This window comes from Anopheles darlingi, chromosome 2 (genome assembly GCF_943734745.1).
Source record: "Anopheles darlingi chromosome 2, idAnoDarlMG_H_01, whole genome shotgun sequence".
NCBI classification, from domain to species: domain Eukaryota; kingdom Metazoa; phylum Arthropoda; class Insecta; order Diptera; family Culicidae; genus Anopheles; species Anopheles darlingi.
Window position 1 is genome coordinate 90,677,053 of NC_064874.1, and position 19,849 is coordinate 90,696,901.

The 19,849-nt window shown below is 45.7% G+C and overlaps 3 protein-coding genes across 7 annotated transcripts in view; 1 reads left to right on the forward strand and 2 right to left on the reverse strand.

Annotated features, from left to right (window-relative positions):
• The first annotated feature begins 901 nt into the window (after positions 1–901).
• Positions 902–2,379, forward strand: LOC125952095 (chitinase domain-containing protein 1). The gene is made up of 4 exons (XM_049681367.1): positions 902–1,237; positions 1,306–1,486; positions 1,552–2,155; positions 2,238–2,379. Exons 1-4 carry the CDS (start codon positions 965–967, stop codon positions 2,377–2,379), a joined length of 1,200 nt encoding a protein of 399 aa, XP_049537324.1. The 5' UTR covers positions 902–964.
• Positions 2,380–2,528: 149 nt separating this feature from the next.
• Positions 2,529–11,588, reverse strand: LOC125952098 (estradiol 17-beta-dehydrogenase 11). The gene is made up of 5 exons (XM_049681371.1): positions 10,813–11,588; positions 5,631–5,748; positions 3,285–3,520; positions 3,040–3,201; positions 2,529–2,970 (listed from the first exon to the last, which is right to left on the reverse strand). Exons 1-5 carry the CDS (start codon positions 10,966–10,968, stop codon positions 2,668–2,670), a joined length of 975 nt encoding a protein of 324 aa, XP_049537328.1. The 5' UTR covers positions 10,969–11,588; the 3' UTR covers positions 2,529–2,667.
• Positions 11,589–13,821: 2,233 nt separating this feature from the next.
• LOC125952072 (receptor-type tyrosine-protein phosphatase N2) overlaps positions 13,822–19,849 on the reverse strand; it is a 20,819-nt gene continuing 14,791 nt past the window's right edge. For all 5 annotated transcript variants that reach the window (XM_049681331.1, XM_049681330.1, XM_049681332.1 and 2 more), the window contains one exon: positions 13,822–19,849. This exon is cut by the window's right edge and continues 49 nt beyond it. In XM_049681331.1, the coding sequence (XP_049537288.1) occupies positions 19,574–19,849 (276 nt within the window). In that variant the 3' untranslated portion in view covers positions 13,822–19,573.

Genomic DNA, 19,849 nt, shown 5'->3' on the forward strand with positions numbered 1-19,849 from the left:
AACAGCTAGATCGCCTTTCACTTCAAGCACCGGAAGGAACAAGCATGTAAACAAAGCACTAGAGCCACTACTTTATGCTAGCACTACTACCGGTAGCATTAATGCAGCTGCACACCGCATCACCCCAAACGGAACGTGGTCCGTTAACCAGATTGCCAGTGCTACTAAAACGCAACGAAGATCGAATAGCACAGCGGCGATCTGCGGTTGTTTGATGCTGCAAACACACAAAGGGCCTAATCTCGGTGGCGCAATCCTTTCCCGCGCTCCGATCAGACCAGATGCACCTCTCGGATATTTCTGAGAAGCATTTCAATTAAGTTCGTTAGTTTTATATCTCGGAACGATGCGTATGCGAGAGAGACCGCCAACTAGAAAGCCATCCATGCGAGAGCAACGCCACAGACTTTCTTCTCTGCTCTTTCTCCACGTGGGAGTTTGAGCCACCCCCATCGCATAAAGGGGGGCCATGCTGGGATGCTCTCTCCGATCTGCTGTGATCGCACATGCTGCTGGGTCGCGTAGTGGTCTGGCGTTAAGTATGGTGCATCGAAATTTGTGGTGGACAGATTTTTTCAATAGAATGGAGATATTATGTAGTGTTAAATAAGTAAAATTGATTGAATAAGTCGTCAATAATCAAGAATTGCTCGAAGCTCGTGCTGTCGTTATGGCGGACCACACAAAGACTTACATCGCGACAATGATGAAGAAAGCTACAAATTAATCGATTTCTAAACAGCCAAATAGATAATTTAAGTTGGTTAGAACCACCGAAAAACTATTTCAATTAGAGTTTCATAAAATAATTAAGCACACCCACCTCGCCCACCGTGCCGTTAGGTGGCACGGTGGGATTTCTGGCGCCAATCCCTGGCCAAAAATTTCCGATTGTAAACAACAACAAACACGGCCGGTTAGATTTTCCGGCGGAAATCCGTATTTTTCCGCGATTTATCCAAAAATGTTACTCCAAAATTCGCTGTGTGCTCTTCTAACGGCTTGCCTGCTCGTTGACCACGATGCCTTTGCCACACTCTCGCCATCCGACAAGGGAAAGGCTAAGAAGACTAAAGAAATAAAGGTAAAAACCGGCCCACTATCGTCAAACGTGTACGAGCGGGGTTTGGTACAAGGAGAACCGTCTGCGAGGGATATCATCGTCGAGAATGGTGCTTACTACGAGGAAACATCACAGAAATTGTTCCAGGGAAAGGTGCTCGGCTTCGTAACACCGGTAATTTCCCTAACAAACGTTTGCGGATTCGTTCGATTACCCCAGATACCCTCTGTCCGTTATCGCAGTGGAACAACCGAGGATATGACGTGGCTAAGATATGGGGCGCCAAGTTCGATTTTGTGTCTCCGGTTTGGCTACAAGTGCTGCGGAAGGGACCGAAGCAGTACGAAATCGGTGGTGTGCATGACATCGACGATGGCTGGGCGAAGGATGTAAAGAAAGCTGGTTTATCTATTCGAAATCGAGGTAGGCACCCCTTTGCAACGCCCAGTATTTCCGGTGGTTCTCATGTTCTTTCGATTCTCCTTCAGTGGTACCACGCGTGCTGTTCGATCGATTCACCGATCGAGACTTTTCGCAGCTTCTCACCTATCCGGAGGAACGATCGATTGTAGCGAAACTACTATTGGCCACCATTCGCAAACACAAGTTCGATGGATTCGTGCTAGAGGTGTGGTCACAGTTGGCGGCACGAGTTGAAGACAACTATCTGATCGGATTAGTGGAAGAGATCTGCAACACGTTGACCGCTGCATCGTACGACTGCATCCTCGTGATACCGCCGGCTCGGAAGGAAACGTATGACTTGTTTTCACGCAAACACTTCGAAACGCTCGCACCTACCGTGACGGCCTTTTCACTGATGACGTACGATTTTTCGAGTGTTCAGCGCCCCGGAGCGAATGCACCGCTGTACTGGGTGCGAAATGCCGTGCTGCATATCTGCCCCGACGGGACGGACAATTTGGCAGAGAAGCGAGCCAAAATACTGCTTGGCCTCAACATGTACGGTAGCGATTTTACGCCTAACGGTGGTCAGCCGATCGTAGCACACGAGTATTTAGCGTTGCTTAAGCATCTGAAGGGTCATCTCACGTACGATGAGCACGATGTGGAGAACTTCTTCGAAGTCAAGTATGCTATGCCAAATTTCTCGACTTGTTTTGTCGACAGTTTCGTTTAATTTGTTTTTTCTTATCTTCTCTCATTCCACCAGAACATCAAATGGACGCCACATGGTATTCTACCCAACGCTCTTCTCCATCGACGAGCGGCTCAAGCTGGCACGAGAACTTGGAACCGGTATATCAATCTGGGAGCTGGGTCAGGGGTTAGATTATTTCTATGATCTCTTCTAAGTCAAGTGCAATCCAAGTCACTTCCGCGCTTCGTTAATAGTGCTAATGAAACGAAATATTTTCGTTACGCTTACAATAATAGCATTACACTACCGAATGATGCAGTGTTGATGCATTTTTTAGATTTTATTAGAATAATACATAATAGCAAGTAAATGTTACCGTTTCATCTTCGTCATCTTCATAGCTCGCTATGAGGATCATAGTACTATGAGGCGTTAAAATGTGTGAAAGAAAACAATGAGCATGCGATGGAATGTGATTTACTGGCAACACCTGGCCAGGATCTTAGCCAGCCGTCGCTTTGCCTCGTCCTCGGAAGCCCATCATCGTTTCGGGACCCTTCATCACGCGGTACATTAGCTCCCAACACATCTTTGCCGGTAGCAAACACTTGAGCGGCAGGAACATGCGCACGTGATCCGGTAGCGTACAGGTAACCTCATTTTTCAATATCGAGCGCACCATACTATCGGCAACGTGTGCCGGTTCGAGCATTGGTAACAGACGAGGCTTGCAGCCAGCAAACATGCCAGTGTTGATGTAGTACGGACAGACGAGCGTCATATTGATACCATCGTAACCGTGTGTCTGAAAACGGGAAAAGCAAAGAAATGTATTCTCAGTTTCTGGATCATGATGCACTTTAGGCGCTAGTACCTTTAGCTCCGTGAAGAGCGCTTCGTGAAAACCAACACACGCAAACTTGGTCGCGCTATAGTCCGTGCAGCCATAAGTGCCCAGCAAACCTGCCACCGAACCAACGGTAACGATATGTCCACTGTTTGATTTCATCATTTCGGTTAAAAATGCTCGTGTGGTCTGTTGGTAAAGAAGGTGCCATTGTTAATCAAATTTCATCCTGATCACGCGCAGGACGTTGATGTTTTATGAGCATTACTCACCCAATAATGTGACAGAATGTTCACGGCGTAGGTACTCTCGATCGCTTTATCCGATAGCTCCCAGAGTGGACGACAGGCGACAATCCCGGCATTGTTAATCAGTACCTCCACTGGACCAACTTCCTGTTGTACTTTTCTTGCGGCCTCGTACACCCGTTCCCGCTCCGAGATGTCTACCAGATACGTCCGACATTCGTACCCCTCAGCAGCAAGTGCATCGGCCGTACCTTTCAGTGCTGCGGAAGATAGACAGAAAAGGTACGAACAAACATAATCGTTTATAATAATGACCAGCGTTTTTTTTTGCGTAACACAGGCTATGGCAACTGTGTGTCATGCAGACACGAATCTACATGCTTTGATGAATGGCTCGCGCCATTAGTCGGTGAGGAGCAATGGAGCAAGAGCATAAGTCATACGGTGGTATAAGTAACCATCTTTCTTAAGTCCAAACAAATGAGTCTTCACTCAATCATCCTTGCTAAATAGCTATTCATCTTTATGCTCCCACATGGTATTGGGGTGTGGTAGAAAAACCTGATTTCGACTGCTTCATTGATTCATTGATGTTACGATACGAGCATTTGGTTCGATCATGAGTCTGAGCTTGATAGTGATAAGCTACAATAATCCATCCACCATCAACGATGTATGTATTGTGTGTCTCGCGTAGTCTGAAGTTCGCATCACAGCATCGATCAGGCGTGCTAAGCTTAAGTTTAGTTCGCAGATCGCGACCAACTGCTGCAAACATTTTATGATAATTTTATGCAACCATAACCCCGCGCTTGTCAAACAATCCTCAACCTTACCGCTCCTCCGGATCGGTTCGCCTCTCCGCCTTTGTTTGTGTGGTCTAGACATATTGGCTCCGCGCCATCGTTTCAACTGGATTTGAGAAAAGAGGCCCGTCTGGTGCTCGACAGCTTTGTTTGCTTTTTTCTGTGCTTTAAAAGCACTACAGGCAAATTCCTAGTGTGACTCCGATGTCTGGGAAGGCCGTATGGTTAGGCACATCTGGTTGATGTCATCAAGATCCGGTCGATCATACCCAGATTCTACTTATCGATGTTGGTTTAATTATTGCTGACGACTCCAGTGTGTGGATTCATTTGAATCCGTATCATGCAAACTACGGTCATAATGAGACATACATTTTTGGCACTGAATTTAGGCCAAATGTTCCCGTCATGTTGGCCATAAAAGTGTGTGATTTCCAGATGTGTAGCCTTTCATGTACCACAATCGAGTAGGTCGCGGATAGCGGTGCCATCGTCATCAATGCGACAGAGATGCGTATCCACAGCAAACGGTACGTTGCGTAAAGTAGGCACACAGCGGAACGGCCACACGTGAATGGCATTTGCGAAGTATTCGCTAACATTCAATCCAGCCGATATTAGCATTTTATGCCGCCATGCGAAATATTTGGATGGGCCAGCCGCACCGAAAACCTCCGCGAGGCACAAGTTTTATGGGAACATCAGGGCGTCGAATGCTATAAACTCGATGGAACGTCTCAATTTCATAGGCGCCTACTACTATAACGTTTCCTAGTACGATCCAATGACGACGGCTTGACTAGAACACTCAAAACAAACCGCTTGTCGCACCTTGATCAGAGTTACCATTGGTAAAATGCAGTTTCGCCAATTAGTCCACATCGATAGAGCCGCAAGAAGTTGTAAATGCACAATCGTGATCGTTTTGCAATTCGCAGAAGCTAAAACTTTGAGCCAACACCTAATCCGTAGAGTCTTCTTAAGTCAGCAGGATAGATAGAGACGTGGTGAAGCGATGGTATCGACATTGCTTCCAAAATTGCTGAACTCACGGACGGCGACGGCGTCCGATCAATCGGTAGAAGTTTCTTCTGTGGCCGCAAAGACTGCTCGTCTCTAAGTAAGTAAGTTAATAACATTTCGCATCCGTCGTAGTAAGAAGATACCCCATCTAAGCCGCAAATTAATGCTTCTAATTTATCATACGGTGTTTGTCTTCGTCTAAGGACTTGTTACTTCCTTATTCCTAGACAAAGCATCATCAATCAGTAGCACTCGGTGCTAAAATTCAACGAAGCAAAGTGTTTAGGAAGCGCTTCCATTCGTTTCAAAGAAATTAAGATAACAACACAAAAAACTAAATGAAAAAAATGAGCCATCAAGCACGAAGCGGTATGATCACAGTATTCGCTATTCATTCGTCTTTGCTACGATAAATCCGTCGTTACTTGGCACCTACCAGTGTCTAATGACGTTGCTATCGCAAATTGCAGCTTGTAGCAACATATCACCGTTGGTAAAGTGAGAATTTATGTAAAGTAACCAACCATCTGGCGAATCTTACCGTCCTTATTGATGTCCCAGATGACGACCCGGGCTCGTAGACGTGCAAAGTTCAAGGCTAACAGTCGGCCAACGCCTCCACCACCTCCAGTTATCAGCACTACCTGGCCGCTTACATCCTGCGAACGAGGAGGGAAAGAGAAGAGATAGGGAGATTCATAAAAACGCATCTTTTGACATTTGAGCAGCGTGTGGAACTTGTTGGTGATCGGATCTTTGTCCACTGAGGTCAATCGCAGTAGGTGGTGGCTGGTTAAGGTCAAGAAAGGGCTTGGTCTCCGGCATGAACTCTTACACAACCAGGCAGCAGATAGAGAGTTGGTGCATGGGTGATTTATGTTCATGTTTCGACGTACAAATCCAAGTGACCTCTAAGTACCTCTCTGGTGTTTTAATTGATTTTTCCCTTGTTTAAACTGCTTCGTACTTTCGCAATGTTTTCATGGCTCATCAATCAAAAAAGAAGGCCAGCAGCTCTGGACCGCTAATGTATCCTTTTGTTGGCTGCACTTTACCTAGCGCATACTCAAAGAGGTTCGTCAGCGCCAGTCATAGTTTGAAAGCAAGTAGGAATAGAACACTTAATCTTCATTTGCACTCCTATGCGCAAGTCAACCAGTTCACAGATGTCACTGAACACCGGGTATGCTACCGAATCGCAACTAATGGTGCGTTTATCATCATTATCTTTAACACATCAGTGCAGCTCAATGAGCAAAAACAACTGGTTTGTTTCGGTCGACCAGCCATTAGCCTCAGACAACAGCTTGTTCAGGTCTATTATTGGACTATGCTGCTCCTGCTCCGAGCAACATGGCCGTTCGGTCGTTGATGTGCGATAGTTTATGGGTTGGGTGACTGATTGCTAAAGTCAACTGTAACGCATGATTGCTGCCAGTTTCTAGAAGAGACGGAGTACGATGGGTGGTACGAAATTGCATGATTATGCAAGCGTGTGCAACGAGAAGAGGGGGGGGGGGAGGGGGGAGGTGACGAGACGGGTAATTGTTTAATGAATCAATTAATTTTCCTTCGGCGGATGTGTCATTTGAACGCAGATTTATATTCCTACTTTTACTCACGCTCCCTGGTACTCGGTGGTAAGAGGTGTAGAGCAGACTTTACGGGCGAATAGGGTTCTATTTGAATGCAAATTGATCAAATAGATCTTGTTGTTGCTTAAAACGTCCAAAAACCAAGGACATGAGGTCGCAAAGTATTACCACTTTCATAAGTCATATCCTATTACGGAACAAAGTGCCTCATTACCGGTACGTATCGCACACACAATAACATGTTCTGTCGACTAGAGCCAGATGGTTACAAGCGCCCTTGCGGCATAAGAAAAAGCTCCATAAACGACAACCGATACTTAATGGCCTGTCAAACAAACCGAGACCGACAATGGAAGCCGGCAAACAGCTTTATCTTCTTCGTCACCTCGCGCCACCATTTGGTGATTGCATTTGTATGTCAATCGAAGACAAGTCGTCACCCCAGCCTTCAAAAGGGACTCACGAGATGGCTGCAATCTATACGTCGATCTGTTTGCCAATTTGCTAACCTGGCACAGGCGCTGACGATGTTATGCAAATGAACTGATGAAGAGTGAAGAGCGTCGTGCCAATATTTGGCGAGCTATGTTTGCGGGGACAAGCTTCCTCCGAGTGAGCTGAGCGAAAAAGCGGGTCATCGTTGCACCGTCTAGGAAGACGATCGCAAATTCCCTTACGGTTCCTCTATTGGTCATTCTGCAATGCAGCGGCCGCCAACAAACTCACCACCTGTCATGCATTTTTTTTCTATTTTCTCTCGCCCCATGATCCATTAAGTTTCCGCGGGAACGGGGTCCGTGTGTGGTGAATAAATTGAACGCAATAGATAATTTGATTTTAATGGGTACCCTGTGGCCATGCGCAGGCACTGTCAGCGCCACCGGATTTTGTTGTCGCGTCGTCGCGTAATTGGTCATTAGCGCCGCTAGCGTACGAGGAAAATATGATCCCTCTCGCCGTCTGTAGAGAAGGGTGTGGGTAGAGTTTAATTAAATTTTCCCCGGAGCTCTTCTTATTTAACTGTTCCATTTGTTTACCGCGGGTTCATCGCTTGCAAATGTACGCCGCCGCCGATCATTGAAGTCTTTTGTATATTTTGACTCCGATTTCATTTTTTGTTCAAACAGGAAAAAAAAGTACTTTTGGCTGGCTTGTGCGTTAACAGATGTTGGTTTTATTTCGCGTATAAATACGCTTTCTCCTCGGTTAAAATGTGTTAAGCCTTTTGCTGTAGTGTGCTTGACATTTGGAATAACCGGGCGGTACTGCAGTAGTACATTCGAGATGCCGAGTACAACCGGTTCCTCAAACAAAAAGAACCAAAAAGTAATGTCCATCATTTAGTTTCCCTGTCGTTGCTTTTACTCAACGGCGGTTGCTTCACAATGCCAACCGGCGAGCTATTATTTCTTACGTGTGGGAAGCCCTGTGGTGGATTGCCCTCGGGTGCTCAAAACGTCGCAGGAACCAGGAGCGAACACATTCACTACAAGTGAATCAGGGCATCCATTGAAGCATCCATTGTATTTTTTCGTTTTATTTTATCCTTTCGCGGTAGTTCAGTGCCACTTGCCTTAGGGTGACCACGTCTACTTACAAAAGTTTACATAACCGATGGAATCGAATGCCGAAACGAATGCCCAAACTATTCCCTGTACTGTAAGTGGCTCTGAGTGGTAACTAAAAACTGAACGAGCGATCTTGAGACTCGAGTCTCATTCGATATGCTTGGCGTGGTCCTAGCGTAACGTTTTATTACCTTTTGTAAGAGTTGCAGCATGGTTGAATTGCAAATTTAACTAAATAGCAGCAACATGAGAATGATTATAATGGCGCATCTTCGATCATAGTAAACGATCATGTTGCACAAAAGTGCAGTCAAGCAACATGACGATGCAAGGAGGACTTAGTGTTCCCAACCGGTCTCTAGCACGCACATTTCCTAAACATCTTAATTGCTTCGAGGCGCGTTGGTAAAGCCGCACGGATCGCTTCTCAACTGTATAAATAAACGATAGCAAGATGCTCAAGACATCATTTAGCGCCATTACGGTGACACTCGGTTTCCTTCCTGCTGCGTAGCACCACTGTCAATGGCTGGTTTTGCATTTCTATTTCCACACGACTGCGCCCGGTCGGTCAAACATATAGCGATCGTTCGCTAAGTGACTGATTTCACAATGTTGCTTTGCAATCGGGGCGGGTTATTGAACTTTTTGAAACTGTTTCGCGCTGCTCACATTAAACCAAACGGATCACTGGCTTCGTGACGTTAAGAAAGAAAGGCGACAAGCAGATTTTGGAACATTTTTGTTGCTGGTGTTGGAAAAACTAGCTTTCCAATCGGTGAGGCAATCGGTGACGGTGGCGAAGGCTAATGAAAAAATTAATTTGTGCCATGAAGGCCTAATTTGATGTGGTGCTCATTGGCCAGTTCAAAACTAAAAGAAACACTAATTCACTAAGAAAAACTTTCGATATGCTTATTCTAACGGGGTATTTGACCTGAAAACTAATTTCCGCTGCCAGATGTGGATCGGCGGAAACAATGTTTAGTTTAAATCACCCCACAGACCTGCATGAGTTCAACTTTACCTAGAAAATAAGCCCCTAAGCTTGCTACATTGTTGTGTGAAAGTGCCAAACAATAACCATTTCCTAACAACTGTTAGTTGGAAACGCGTCCAATTACTTGGTAATGATCGATACGTCAAATATGGCAGCTCGTCGCTAACTATTTTGATCAACTACAGCCGAGCACCACAGGCGCTTAAAAGTACGAGGTTTATTAGAAAGACGCACTGCAGAGTGCATAAGTGCAGGGACACGACCACTAGGTGTCAGGTGTCAATATTGTGACACAGTTACTATTCCGATTACTTCGGCGAAATGCTACTGCAAAGTTTACAAACGATTTTAAACAACTCTTATAAATGAAGTTACAGAACGATCATGTCCGGCGTCGTCATCGAGTGCTGAAAGCTACGTACATCTCTTAGCGATCAACGCAACGGGAAGATGGGGAAACCGGTTTTCTTTAAAAAGTCAATCGAAAAGATCGGAAGAACGAACGCGAAATGCGTGTAAAGAAGCATGTTCGGTATGGGTTCGAGGCGTCCATCCAAGAATGTCGGTCAATTGGGTTCACTTTCCCTTTTCCTTTATGCTTATTTCGGCATACTTTTGACCATACACTTCAGATACCTGAGCGGTCATTAATTATGGAAGCGAAAGAGCATTCTTCCGACCGGGAATGACATTAACTGATGGAATTGATAGCGTGTTTGGTCCTTTCTTATGGTTTGCCATCCTCACTTATTGCGGACACCAGTGGAGTTGGATGAAGGTCGATCACAATAGTTTAACAATGAAGTTAACTGGCAAAATGGCTTTCATATCATCTTCTACGATCTTGTAGTAACCAGCAAAACAAGCGACGGTTGGTCAGTTGAAGTAAAGTACACCATACAAATTGATACAGTGTGTTGCGCTCGAAAGTGAATTCCGTGCGCATTGGCATTGGACCGCACTATCGCAAGGTGTGCATGTGCAGTAGCCGGCACTTTCGATATAATCTTAATTCGCACCGTGTTCGTATAGGAGAAAGATGTTGCCCATGGCCACCACTAGGAAGGGATCCCTTATCGATTACTGGTGCTTTAAAATTTTCCGTCGCAAAACGTGGTCCACTGGCTACAGCTGATATGAATAGTTATATGTTTTGATGTCACGGTCGGAGCAACGCCATGATATCATCTCTTGCTAAATAAATCACACAGATAAGATTTGTTGCTGCTCATCTTGTTGTCACCTATCTTATAGTACCCTGCGGTTTATTTTTTTATGGACCAAACGGCACCAGGCTACCGATTCGGTATTCCACCCAGCTCACGCGCGGATAAACTTTGCAGCAATTAAAGCTCGCCCACCCGTTCGACGCGGTACGGCACAATCTTCTCCGTTCCCACATCAGAGATGCGTATCACGAACCACATCACCTCAGAAGGTCGGCATATTAATAACGCGAGACCTCGTGTTGTACTGCAATCAAGATCTGCAATCGCGTGCTGCTGCCCACACTATGGCCAGAGCAAAGAGACACACTCTTTCTTGGGCACCGTTTCTTACCTTCAGCTTCCGAAATCGGTAGGGTGTGAGCGTTAGCGCGATCGTTTCCAGCGTGTAAAAGATGGATTTGAGGAAGAAGATCGTCAAATCGAACAGCAGGGAGAGAAAATGATCGAGCGGATTCTCGTACAACATATCCCTCATTCGCAGCACCATGATGGTTGGTGTGTTGGCAGGCCTTTCTCTCGCAAATCCGGGGGGGGGGGGGGGGGGATCCGGTAGCAGGTGGAACGGTTTGTTGGTTGGTTGGGAATTAATGATGTGAAATGCCACCAAACTTTCCACCTGAATCTATTCGTTACGGGCACACGAATCGCACTGCGGCACAACACTCTCTGCAATCTCTGCACACCGCACAAGGCCCTTGCCCTTACTGGCTTGGCAAGTTGGAGCAGTCAAGGGATTCGTGAAGAACAGACACGACGATTCAACGCGAAACAATTGCGAAACTGGCACCACTAGCCACTAGAACACACTCTATACTACGCGTCGTGCGTTGGGCAACGCTTCCGTACGACCGTTGGCTTCCCGGCGACGTGCGGTCGATGAGTGCTATTCGGGTCAACCGGTTCACAACGTGATGGTGCACCGTTACGAGCGGATGATGCTGGAACCGATTCGGCTTTCACGTGCTGGCAGTTCGGTGCCGATGGCCAGCTTGCTTTCTTTTTCGTCTACGACGCGGCACGGCCACAAGATTCCTACTCCAATGGCAGCACTAGTCCCGCGATGCGAACCCTCGCGAGTGGTAACCGTGAATGGTCGAAGCTGCGAGCCCGAGCGAGGGCCAACAGACCCTCTACCTCCTTCTCTTCCTCCGTAGCGTCGTTCTCTCCTCGTCGTTCCCCGTTAAAGGTGGAGCTTTGGATCGTGATCGTTCACTCACTTACAATGGGGCTCTACCCCCCTGCTGATGTTGTAGAAAGCTGCATCTCACAACATGCTCTCTCTCTCTCTCTCTCTCTCTCTCTCTCTTTGTTTTTCTCTCTCTACTGTCTCCCCTTTTATGACTTTTTCATCGTTTTAGGTGCAGCTCTCTTCACATTGTAGCGCCCTCACGGGGACGGGGGTAACACAGACAAGCGCCCTTAAGGGTCCGTTTGTTTTTGTTTGTTGCTTGATCAGCACTAGCAACAGCATACAGGGCCACACTGACGTAACTCTGATGCGCCCCACCAAGTGACTTCGGAGTCTGCTTTAGCAGAGTTTATGGATGGCACCCCCATGTTGATAAGATGCCGCATAATTTGCTTTCGGTTGGAATTTCTTTTTGGCCCCCCCCGCCCCCGGTGAACCGGCTTGCAGCTGTCCCCCGTACAGCTCTTCGTTCAACACCTTGTCCATCTTCGTTGATGAATGGTGGATTCCATTTCGGTTCATTTTTGTGCAGGTTTTCAGCTTGACCCATAAAGAGCTGAGGCTCAGCGAACGGATGTGCTGCGACTGCTGTTGATGCTGGTGTCATTCAATCTTCTGTTTCTTCTTTTTCCCATCATGTTAAGGTGTCGAGTGTTTGATAGTATTTGATCTTCGAAGCTGTTAGTTTTCGCGAGATGCTTTGGCAAACTGTAGTCCCTTGTGTCTTTGCGATTCACATGTCTTTATTACCTTCTTTGGCTTGAGCTGTTTAGTCGAGTGTCACCGTAACGAGTGCCATTAGTGCTCTCTAACCAGGCTAGTTAGCTGAAATGACCTGACTCATGTAAATTGCTGCATTACTAGCCCACGGTTTCCTACGTAACGTTCAGTGATATGGTGATCTTGCCTGGAATCTCACGATACGTAATTTTATAGCTTTTCGGGATCGGGTCAAACCGCCAAACAGGGAGATGGTTCATCTGATAGTGCTGAAAACGAAATCAACTAGACTCTTCCAAGCCTTTAAATTTGAATCCTCGACCCGTCATTAGTTACTGGTCGGTTGGCTTTCAACTCAAAACAAAACAATCAAAACGAAGAAGCAAAAAGAGAAATCTCCATTAGGATGCCGCATTGGTTTGGCTTTTGAGAAGATGGACAGCCATTGCCGTAAAGGGTTTTGTACCTGTGTCCCTCACACGCACAACGCCTAGGAGTGAACCTGGACCCTTTTTTGGTGAAATACGTGTCAACCGGTAGCGTGACTGATTTGATGCCTGATCTCTCAACGCGGGATCGCTAAGATAGGCTTCCCAACATGCCCACATATATCTTAGAATTATGAACACATTCATCAAATGAATCGTTAAATCAACCAAATGACAAAGATACGCATCGCGACACCGTATATGATAAACACCGATGTTCGCAGCACCAGTAGTGCTTTACCATCGCTAAGGAAGTCGTAATTTGAGGCTATTCTTCAAGTGGATTCACCTTTTTGCGACGGTTGCTACGAACATCACATGTAGGTCTTGGTGCTTCAACCTACTACGTAATCCTCCTTTACGACCGTTCAGTGTAGTTGGTTTGGTGTGAGGATGACCTTCACTTACGTCCCGAATCCACGCTGCACAGCGAGGTGACGTTACAACTGAAGCGAACGATTGTTAGAGAACGCGATAGCTCGCGACTGAAGGCACAGATGGGCGCGCTGTTTATGGACACACTTTAAGCCATACAATGTTGACGAAAATAACGCTCATAGCAGCGGTACGGTTGGGGTTTCGAACATAAGCAAATGCTTCGACTCACCGCGTGTTATTAGTGCGATTCGCCATGGACACGTGGCAGATGCTAAGTTTTGATAGGATTTCAGACCTTGACCTTAAATGGCGCAGACTGGAAAGGCTTGCTTAATTTCAGCTTAACCGTTGTGTTGAGGAAAATTCGAATTTAATGTCTCAACAGCTTGGCTTACTATGATCGACTGGTGTACTTGCGGTGTAAATGTCGTGTAGTACGATGAGAAGCATACCTAGTAGCCATGGATCGAGTGTCGAGTTCGGAGGGTTTTCGGATATAGCCATTACTCGTGGCAGGAAACGAAATGCATGACAAAATAAATAAACAACGCCACTATATGCTCAGGTTATGAAAATAAAACATAAGTACAAATAGTGTTCTATATTTTTGATCCAACAGGGACGTGAATCCCGAAGAGACGTGTGTTAGGGAGACGTGAGAAATGCTGGTAATCCGTTGCAAATTCAAGATAACGTACCGCAATGTCCATTGGGGTCTTCGGACTCCGGACGTTCCTTTAATAAATTATTTTTTTGCGAATCAATCCAAGAAATGTTTGGTACAAACGCCTATTTCAGCTTTAAGCTGACTTCAACAAAACGTGGTGACCGATGCCGGCCAGTGCACTGTCGCTTATACATACATGGAGCACGTTCCGGGCGCAAAAGCATGACGAGTAGACATCATAGCACATTCGGCACATATTATTGAATTACAATTATTTGTTGGAACTCCTTTGTTATGAATTGGGGAGTAAGTGTGCTTCTTGATTCAGTGCAAAGTGGAACAATGGATGAACTGAACTGGAGTAAAATTGTCTCTGCTTTGCATTCGGCAGCTACAAATCAATTTCATGCTTCAACTTTATAATAATCGGACTGTATCAAGGGATTTCAATATGGCTCTCTCTCTCTCGCTCTAAGTCTCTTTCTTGTTAAGTCTGGACACGGACATAATTGGCGTACTGGTGAATTGAGGCCAGCGCCGATTGTGACTGCAAGGGAAATGTGAAAGGGAAAGTCGTTCTAGGCATCTACGGGGTGAGTGGGTTTTCGGATTAAAATTCGCTTCTACCACTTCCTCTCCACCTAGCTGCTGATCGTACCGATCCCATAAGAGTGGTTTTGTGTGTATGTGTCGGTGTATGTTTGAATGTGTATCAGTGTATATTACTTATCTTTGGTAGCTGCTCATCCGTTTCAATTTAAAGTTAAAAAGAGTTTTCCTAAGGTTTCAAAGTTACATCTGAAAGATATTTCCCATATACCCCATTCCGCCGAAAAGGACGCTCAAGTTACATGACACATCGCGCTCGTCTCCTATCGCCCGCGCCTCACTTAGATCCTGTGGGAGTTGTGTAAGGATGACCCCTCGATAACCTTCGGCACGATAATCCTACGGAGCCCGAGTACACGTTTTATTTTTTTTACAATTTAATTAACCTCAGTAAGTAGTGATTCAATCCTTCCTTCACATCCATATCCTCTGCTGAGCGGAGCGCTCCGTAGTGTTCGCTTGGCGATCACCGGTGGAAGCCTCCAGAAGGCTTCTAGTCTAGCTACCTTCCTCCCGCTCCCCGTTCTACTTGCCACCATGAGCTGCTGTATGCACAACCACTAAGCCACATGCAGAATTGATGATGATTTCGTCTTCGCTTCCAGTAGTAATCTCTCTGTCTGTCGCGCCTTTGGTCGTTCCGCGCTCCTGGGACCGGCGGCGTGCTGTGCACAGCAGAAGTTTGTGGATTTGTACGGTTACTCATTTTCTTTTTACATCGCGTGTTTGAGTAGCGGTAGTTGTAGTAGTAGTAGTAGTAATAGTACTGGTAATTAGTGAAAACGAGACAACGGGACAACAGTAAATAGTGTACAGATACTGGATCTCTGTTTGGTTTACCATATTATGTGTACATAATAAGTATATCTATATTTCTCTTGCATACTCTCTGCGTTCACTCTGTCAGTTGTTGATGATGCTTCGTTAAGGTGCTGTAAAGTTCAGGCATGGACCTGTGCACCTATGCGGTACACAGGTATGCTCGCGGTACGTTTTCATGGGTGCAGATGGGAGTTTCGAAATGATATCCTTTCCATCTTTCTTGTGGAGACTACTTCTTGCAATACACAGTCACGAAAAATTTAAATATAAATAGGCATCTTTCCTGCTCTCTTCGCTTCATCCCCTGCACGTTTCTCCTACTACTGTCTTCTTCTGTTTCTCTGCAATCCCGTATTTGGTTTAAAGTGCGCTTGTTCTATTTGCGTTTTTGTTTTGGAAATGTTTACTTTACCTGCTCTGCTGCTGTGCTATGTAAGTTCTGTAGAATACACCTTCTGTGTTATGTTTTCTCCGCCCGTTTTAATGTGTCGGTTGCTGCCTACTACTGGTGGGGGGACTGGAACAGGGATGTGACACAACGAATGGGACACGCACAGTTCGCGCACCGCCTAAACGTGTTCAATGAGTTGGCTACTGGCTCTGTATACAATAATATGATTGTTGCATAGTTATATGCTGTATATATGTATAATACATAATGGTAAGAAGATGGTAAGATCGCTTGATCGCTTTGCTTTGCTGGAGTCCAAGTTTTTTGTGTTAATTCTGGATCGCGATCGGAGCTCTCTCACGATGCAATGTGTTCTCCTTTCGGTTTCAGTTGTTTTTGTTGCAATAATGTATATGTATATGTATATCTATGTATGTATATATATGTATAATATATATCTATATCATTTATGCTGTGAAATAGCTCAAAAAATGCTGCATTTATGCGATCCATGACAGATTTGTTTCGTACAGTTCCTTCACGTTCATCCATCCATCGTATTGGCCGTATTTCTTCTCAATGCATTGTTGTCGGGTATCGTAAAATCGTTCGCTCTATAGTGTACGTTTTGAAAGAATCCGATCTAAGTTTCCGGGGTGTAGGATCCGGGATCGAGAAAAGCATCTCTCGACGCTTTCTCATCCAACCAAATAAACTCAAACATAAAACAAGCGTTCTAAAACCGCGCGCACGCCACTACACATGAACTAACTAGTAACTACCAGGAATAAGGTTCTGTTTTGCAGACTGTATCCATCCAACGCAATCCAGTTTTATTGTTACTTTTGTTGTTTGCCGGTCCTGTGTGTGTTACTCTTAGGTGTGTATTGAATTGAATAATAGTACCTTCCTCTGTCTTTAAACAATCGTCTGAAGCGCAACAGAAACGGTGCCGAGGAAATGTTTTAATCTTATCTCTGTTTTAACGTTTTATTTGTTGGTTTTCCAATGGGTTTACTCAGTCTCTGAATTCGATTCGATTTCGTTTGTCAATATCCTGCGTCTCTGTTTGACATTCCCTTTCTTTCACCGTCGGTTCTTAGCAGTTTTCATGTTATCCTTCGTCTTTTGATGATCATCGTGCTTCTTAAGATGTTTTACCTTTTCATTTATTTTTTCTCATTTTCGCCCTTTTGTAAAGTGTAAACAAATCACCAACGCCGCCATATGTATATGTATATCTATATAGATGTTTATGGTACGTCCTTCACAGTGAGGTAAACGTACCTAGGTCCTACCCCAAAATGCGGTCACCCAACTCCCAGGGGCGGTTCTCTCCGTTCCGGTGGGTCCGTTTTGGAACCGTCAAACGTGCATAACGCATCCGCGCGGTATCGTCGTGAGTCTCGTCACGTGATGGTTAGGATAGATGTTACATTTCGTTTTCTGGACTCCATGGCTCCTTTAGAGCAGTGTGTTCTCCTAGGCATCCCTGCGGATGCACCTAGCGCCTTGTGCGAAGTGGATTGGAAATGGAATGCCCCCCCTCGAGGGCCAAACAGCAGGCAGAGCTGATTGAATAGGCGGATCTGTTGGAACTCCAAAATGGAACCTACGGCACGGAAGAGGAACCACTTCTTGGCGAGGTACCGCTGCTGTGAGATGCTTTCTCCTATCGATCCGACAGCCGCGACGTGCCGTACCGCTGGCCGGTGCAGCCCAAAGCCCTCAACAGGCTGGAGTTGAGGGTTGAGTGCTGCTATCGACGTGAAATGCGGGTACGGACGAGGTGGTTCGAGTTTCGGCCAACGATCGATGGAGCCCTCACGATAGCTATCCGGATCGGGAGACTCAATTGTTTTGTTTTCTTAAATGTTACATAATCCTAACTCGCTAAGATGCGTTTTGTTGGGATCTTACAATTTGTTTGGTTTTTTTGTGTTACTTTTGTAATAACATGCATACGAAGAGTCAGACACATCAAATCACTATGTTGGGTAAAATTTTTGGGGGAAAAGAGTGTGATTTTTGGGAGGGGGAATAAGCATAACTTTTGTCACTTTTAAGTATGTAAAGTACACATTTTCATCGAACAATTACTCGTGGCATGGTCGTACGTACGGTCGCATAGCAGATTGGTGAGTATGTATCGGGAGCGATACGACCGAATCCGGCTACTCCGGCAAGGTTCACGAAGACCGAGAAAGCCGACGCAACCGGACCCACCCGGTCCGCTGCAACACAGTGCGAGAATCAAAAGATATATATTTATATGCCATTCATCTACCTCTCTGAGGCCGACCTCCCTTCTGCACTCGTAAACAATTCCCCTTATTCCCTGATCCCTGGCGATCGCCGTTGACCGACGTCACCGCCTACTAACTCGCCTACTATGGCCGATGATATAGCTGCGTACCTGAGCAGGTTATGCTATGCTTTCTAGAAGCGATGATGATGTGTCAATCTGCTGGTTTCCCTTGCAACCTAGCAACACGCCGTTACCCCGGCTACTACTGCCTGCGTATCTCTTTCTCTCTCTCTCTCGCTAGAACACCACTCCGCAAAATATATACTTTTCAATTCACACATTTCAACAGTCCACTAAACACCGTCAACGGATTAATCATAATCATCATTATCAGCTCCAGTGTTGTGCTGTGCTGTGGGGTAGGTAGCTTAAAATACGTACTGGGAATAGTACCGCTCTGCCCTGCATTCACTTTTCACACTCTTTATATAATAATAATTTATGTATGTATATATATATATATATGTGTGTTGTTTTTTCTTTGTTGTATAGATATATGTGTGACGATTTGTTGTATCTTCCCTTTTTTTTGCTTTGTATGCTCATATATATATATGCGTGTGTATATATATATGTATGTATATAATGGTTAGTAAGATAAATCTCTCCCTCTAGTCGTGCCTCTGTCCCGCTTAGGTGCGTCATGCATCGTCAGCATCAACATCAAGACTTCTAGTAGAAGTAGTACATACAGCATGTTTTGACTGTTACTGGCACCCGTCGATGGGCCCCCCACCAATGCTAGTTACAGTACAATAGGAGGTACATGTGTGTGATGTCACGAACAGTGGCAATCATCATGTGGCTTTGCCACAATTGCCACAGATCAGAGACTGAGATGATTGAGAAGTAATGAGCTGCAATGAAGAATGGCTGGGTTGATTCTACTGTGGCCATGGGTATAATGGGGTGCCTTTGTGGGGAAGGGAAAGATGGAGCTGGCTAGGACTCGGACTCGGATCTCTCCATGTGTCGTCCATGCAAAATGGTTTCCTCCCGATCGATCAACCCTACAGGCTGGTTAGCAGAGTTGATTGCCCGGGAACCGTGTCACAGGAGCACTCCAGTGAGAGAAAGACAGCCCGGTCTTATGCTGATCCTGCAATCTTCAAGGTGCGCTTTGTTTGAGGGGGAATTTGAGTTTTCCGTTTCTGCATCCATTTTGTGCCGTGATCCGTAGTGGGTAAGGTCCGTGATTTCGTTTAGCGTTTTGGTCTGATCCATCATTTTCTTGGGTTGAGTTCTCTTCCCCATCTCCTTACATCGTCTACGTGTACCAGGGTTTGTGCCTTTCCTTTCCTGAGAATAGTTCTGTGCTAGGTGACTGTACTTGTGCATCGGAAATCATCAAAAGGGGGTCATTACAACTAAGAGCGTACTGATTGACTTCAATCATTGTGCTGAGAACTGATATAGGAGTAAAATACAATCTATGCAGAACCGTAACCGGTATGTTACGCTCTTGACCGTCCCAGAACTAAGACTAATGGAAAAGATCATAAAACAACTTAACAATTCGTTCACTTTTCGGCCGGTTTGTCCTTCGACGTCTCTTCCTTCGCAGTCGTGCCATTGTTTTGGCCATCCTTGGCACCGTTCTCCTGGTCCTGCGAACCCTTACCAGCGGCACTCGTCGTCTGTGGAAGAGCCTTCAGAATGGCGTGCACCTCCTCCGCCACGGCCATTAGCACAAACTCAAACTGCTGCCTGGTAGCCACTAGCCCTGCCCGCTGATCACGCAGATGCTCCAGCGTCGCCGCAATGTCAATCTCACGGGCACCCTTGTTCATCCGTCC

Bases quoted from the DNA above. Each gene is read 5' to 3' on its own strand.
- LOC125952095 (XM_049681367.1), top strand. From the start codon at position 965: ATGTTACTCCAAAATTCGCTGTGTGCTCTTCTAACGGCTTGCCTGCTC. The intron at 1,238-1,305 runs GTAATTTCCCTA...CCGTTATCGCAG, and splicing joins TGCTCGGCTTCGTAACACCG to TGGAACAACCGAGGATATGA. The intron at 1,487-1,551 runs GTAGGCACCCCT...ATTCTCCTTCAG, and splicing joins TTTATCTATTCGAAATCGAG to TGGTACCACGCGTGCTGTTC.
- LOC125952098 (XM_049681371.1), bottom strand. From the start codon at position 10,968: ATGGTGCTGCGAATGAGGGATATGTTGTACGAGAATCCGCTCGATCAT. The intron at 3,202-3,284 runs GTGAGTAATGCT...CTTTACCAACAG, and splicing joins ACATTCTGTCACATTATTGG to ACCACACGAGCATTTTTAAC. The intron at 2,971-3,039 runs GTACTAGCGCCT...TCCCGTTTTCAG, and splicing joins CGCTCTTCACGGAGCTAAAG to ACACACGGTTACGATGGTAT.